This window comes from Pyxicephalus adspersus, chromosome 3 (assembly GCF_032062135.1).
Source record: "Pyxicephalus adspersus chromosome 3, UCB_Pads_2.0, whole genome shotgun sequence".
Taxonomy (NCBI): Eukaryota; Metazoa; Chordata; class Amphibia; order Anura; family Pyxicephalidae; genus Pyxicephalus; species Pyxicephalus adspersus.
In genome coordinates, this window is record NC_092860.1 from 41,635,524 (window position 1) to 41,640,338 (window position 4,815).

The 4,815-nt window shown below is 35.4% G+C and overlaps 1 protein-coding gene and 1 long non-coding RNA gene across 2 annotated transcripts in view; one reads left to right on the forward strand and one right to left on the reverse strand.

Annotated features, from left to right (window-relative positions):
- Positions 1-1,204: 1,204 nt before the first annotated feature.
- Positions 1,205-4,815, reverse strand: part of LOC140326067 (uncharacterized) — a 55,166-nt gene continuing 51,555 nt past the window's right edge. Inside the window, exon 3 of the long non-coding RNA XR_011919775.1 lies at positions 1,205-1,349. This is a non-coding gene — a long non-coding RNA (uncharacterized lncRNA). The remainder of the gene's footprint in view (positions 1,350-4,815) is intronic.
- LOC140326066 (cyclin-dependent kinase 4 inhibitor B-like) overlaps positions 2,202-4,815 on the forward strand; it is a 7,939-nt gene continuing 5,325 nt past the window's right edge. Inside the window, exon 1 of the mRNA XM_072404341.1 lies at positions 2,202-2,526. Coding sequence (XP_072260442.1) covers positions 2,401-2,526 — 126 coding nt within the window. The 5' untranslated portion in view covers positions 2,202-2,400. The remainder of the gene's footprint in view (positions 2,527-4,815) is intronic.

Below are 4,815 nucleotides of genomic sequence, written 5' to 3' on the forward strand. Positions count from 1 at the left end.
TGTTTTGTATAAAATGTAATTTAAGCTGCTGCTAGAAACATTGAAGGGAAAGAGATGTCACAGCAAAGGGTAGCAGTTGACCTATTTTCCACTTAAACGTAAGGTGATTCACTACTAATACTGTGTGCCCCACTCACTAGCTGACCAAGCCCACCCCTATTTCCCTGGAGATTTTCAACACTATTGCCACTACCTACTCATGTCTACCCACTTCTTCCTGGAAAATTTGCCACTAAAGCTGCACCACTCTACCACAACCTACCTATGTACACCCACCTCTCCCTGGAGAATTTTCCCACTAAATCTGTAACACTCCAACACGACCTACCCATATCCACCCACCTCTCCCTGGAGAATTTTACCACTAAATCTGTAACACTCCAACACTACCTACCCATATCCCCCCACCTCTCCCTGGAGAATTTTACCACTAAATCTGTAACACTCCAACACTACCTACCCATATCCGCCCACCTCTCCTAGGAGAATGTTACCATTAAAGTTTCATCACTCCACCACTATTTATCCATATCTGCCCACCTCTTCTAGAAGAATTTTACCACTAAAGTTGCACCTCTCCACCACTACCTACCCATGTCTGGTCACCTCTCCCTGGAAAATTTTAACGCGAAATCTGCACTACTTCACCACTACCTACCCATGTCCAATCTTCTCCTTGCTTTCACTTTTAAAGCTAGTGGTAACTTAAATCATGCCAGATTCATCATAGTGGGAATATGACTTGTTTTCTAGAAGGTTTCTATTATGTGGAGAATAGAGGAACCACAATATATGTTTGTGGCAGTCTCATCTTAATTCACATTAATAGAGTACCTTTTCGCTCAGCAACAGGGTAGCATGGTGGCTCAGTGGTTAGCACTTTGGCCTTTGCAGCACTAGGTCCCGGGTTCGAATCTTGGCTGGGACACTATCTGCATGAAGTGTGCAGGTTCTCCCTGTGTCTGTGTGGGTTTCCTCCGGGTACTCTGGTTTCCTTCCACATTTCAAAAACATGCAGTTAGGTTAATTTGCTTAACCCAAAATTACCCTTAGACTGTATTAATGACATATGACTGTGGTAGGGACATTAGATTGTGAGCTCCTTTGAGGGACAGCTAGGGACTGTGTGAAGTAATATGTTGGTGCTATATAAATATTGTGTAATAATCATAACAATAGAACAGATGAATGTTGTACACACAGCACTGTTTATTTTTATGGATAGGGGAAGGAGGAGGATGATCATGAGGATTACCAATAGAAATGACATAGGTCTTCCCTGGTCTGTTTAGTGATCCACCAGGCAGAACACTAAACAAATGCTGGATTTTCACCACCGTTTGTCCACCCTGAAAAAAGTGATATTTTTAATTAAACTGACAGCAATATACAAATAAAATAAAATGATTCTATTTGACATATGATTAATATGCCCCTAAAAAGAAACAGAAGATTAGTCACATGACAAGATCACATTTTAGAGATTTATGACTGATTTTTTTCCTATTGATTTACACCCTAAAACATAATTTCTCAACTTTTTTGATACAGCAGAGCTTTTAAAGACTAATTTCTGAGATCTCCAGAAATGATCCTATGAAGAATAATCAGTACTTCAGTAAACTGATAAATACTTTAAATACAACAATAAATAAAATCGCATAACCAGAGTATTAGCCACCCACAGTCCAATAATATAGTGCAGAAAAACACAAACACAAACTGTGAAAATTGTAGTGTATACCTATACTAGCTGGAAAAGTGCCCCATACTTGAGTGGTCAATAGACAACACCCCCTAACATTGGTGGTCATTGTCATTGTGCAGAAGCGACCCCTTCTATTGGATGTCAGGGGAAGTAGCTTGCAAAAATCGGTACCACTGTTCCCTGGACATGGATGAGGAGCTCTGGTAAGGAAAGCCTGCCAATAGGGTCAACTTCACCAATCTGTTGTAGTACAAAGACTTTTTCTACAGTAAGTAGTAGTCCTCTCCTCCTCCTGTGTCACTGTCTGTATTTGTCTGTCATTTGCAACCCCCTATTTAATGTACAGCGCTGCGTGATTTGTTGGCACTATATAAATCCTGTTTATTATTATTAATAATAATAGTAAGTATAAATGATAAAACAGAACAAAACTGAAAGTTCAATGCAGTCCCTAATACTCATGCTGCATGGCGGAGCCTGTCCAGCAGGGGGCGCTTGGTGTATTCTCCGGTATATAAATATCACTTGAGCTGTTTTCTATTTTCATTGCTGAGGGTTGTCACTAGAAGAAGCCATGGACTGACCTCATCCCGTCTGTACTATATGTAAAACCTGACATTAGGATGTAACCACACACATTTGGATGGCTCTGAGGAAAGCTCTTCTATTAGTGCAGGAGGCATAAATGTAAAATGACTTCTCCAATAGACTTACTGGCAAATGCAGCAGCCAGAGGAGACGTTCAACAAGTAACTGAGTTACTGAATGAAGGAGTAGACCCAAATGCCAGAAATTCCATGGGCAGAACACCTATCCAGGTAAGTGCAGCAAAAAAATCCAAACTGTATGTATAGCGAGTGTTTGTGACCGGCCAGCAGGGGGCGCTGTTGAACAAAAATTTGCAGGACCGCTGCCACTGGCTTGGGCGCTATTCAATGTATTATTCCCCGGCGATAGGTGGATAGGTGTACAGATCGGCACCATAGCAAAATAATATCAAACATAATAAAATAATATCAATTATACATTTTTATACTTTCAAATATATCAAAAAATACAAGAGCTCGGCATAAACAAGGAATATCTTATTATTAAGGTATACATAGAGTAGAATAACGATTACCTGAAAATAAGTTTTATTTTCTAGATCTATAAATGTATTGTACATATAGATTGTATAAATAGGAGGACATGAAGCTGGTGAAATAGCACCTAGACTGGGGAACAGAGGCTGATTACTTCCTTTACACCCTGTGTACAATATTCTGTGCTGGAAGATATTTGTATACAGAAAGTAAGCCATAAATCATCAGTTCCATGGATTAGTTCTATGTATTATTTTCTTTAAACAACAAGCAGCACTAAGTCATTAGGTTCAGCATTCAAGCAATCGAATCTGATATCCATATCCCATAAGTTATTAAAAATAAATAAATGTGTGTGTATATAAATATTTATATATATAAATTTGTAGCATTTCCTATTATTATGATGCTTACATATAGACATTAATATACATGTACACGATCTATATCTATGTATTAATGCGACTTCTAGTATATATATGAATATATACATATATATATATATATATATATATATATATATATATATTCTGCTATTATGAACAACAGACGTCTGTATGTGTCGGAAACGTGTTCTCAATTTATTTTTTTATATAATGTTGATTATTTTTCCTCATTGAAATAATGAAGAAAAAAAAATCTGGTCATCCTGAAAACATATATAATTTTTGCATTATGCTGTCCTGTAATAGGAATGCTTTGCTGTACATCTATGTCCTTATAAATCACAGACTGCAAAAAAGGACCCTTTATTTATATTATATGGGCCGTATTTAGTTCCAATTACTTCTGCTATTAATCACAATGACCGAACTGATCAGGACAACTTGTACCTATAATATTACATCTTTGCATGAGTTGGTAGAAGCTGTGACTTCTTTATTGCATTGATAAATTATTGCGAATGAAAGCTGGTTACCTGTTTTGTCACTGGCTGACAATGACTGCTTTATTATACTATATTACAAATAATATCTATTATAAAATAGTGTCCTGGCTGGATATCACTACCCAGTGCATGCTGTATAGTATACAGTATATTCTGTAGAGTTTGTGTGTAATAACTGCCATGCAGAGTTTATGCAACCTTGTGTTAGTTTCATTGAATAATACCAAATATAAAATATTTTTATACTAGATTACAGGTACTATGAATTAGCAAATCCCCTAATATATATATATATATATATATATATATATATATATATATTCACAAATACTTATAATTGTATGTATTATTTCAATGAAGAAAAAGAAAGCACATTACATAGAAAATTAAATTAAAATCACTTTTCACACACTGGATACACTTCCATATAAGTTTGAGTTGCATTTCACATAGAACTCACACAAGACTCATTAAAATAAATTCAGGTTCATCTTACACACACTTTACCCCGACCATATATCAAAATGGAGCACAATCTAATGTACAAAGACCTTACCACTGTATACAATAAAATATATGCCATTCATCTAAACATTTCTTTTTCTGTTCTATGACTCTAAAATGTTTAGGAATCAGTCACTCGCGATTTTTTTCCCCCAGATTTCTGATTCTGGTTCCTAATTCTTAAAATCAATTTTATTTCTGTTAATGTTTTGTATGACTTCCACATTTATGAGTATGTTCAGTCCAATAATTTATTTATTTATTTTTGTATGGAGAAGGGTTAAACCCAACTTCTCTGCATGTTGTCTGCATTTCCTACGAAGGTTTTACTAAAACATCAGGAAATCTCTATAGTGAACCTTTTTTTCATACATACTGCTCTGATGACAACTCAGTTATTCTCCCATCAATAAAAACTTGAGGCATAGTCTAACTCCTTTCTACTTTACTAATACAAAAATAATAATTAAAATGTAATATTTTCTTATTTTGTCATATGTATTAAATTGTATAGAACATTTTATTTACATAAATCTTTTAAATTGATAACGACATTGTTCATACAATTATCTGTATTATTTGTGTTCTTTTCAAAACCAATAAATACTACATTTGAAACCACAGCACAT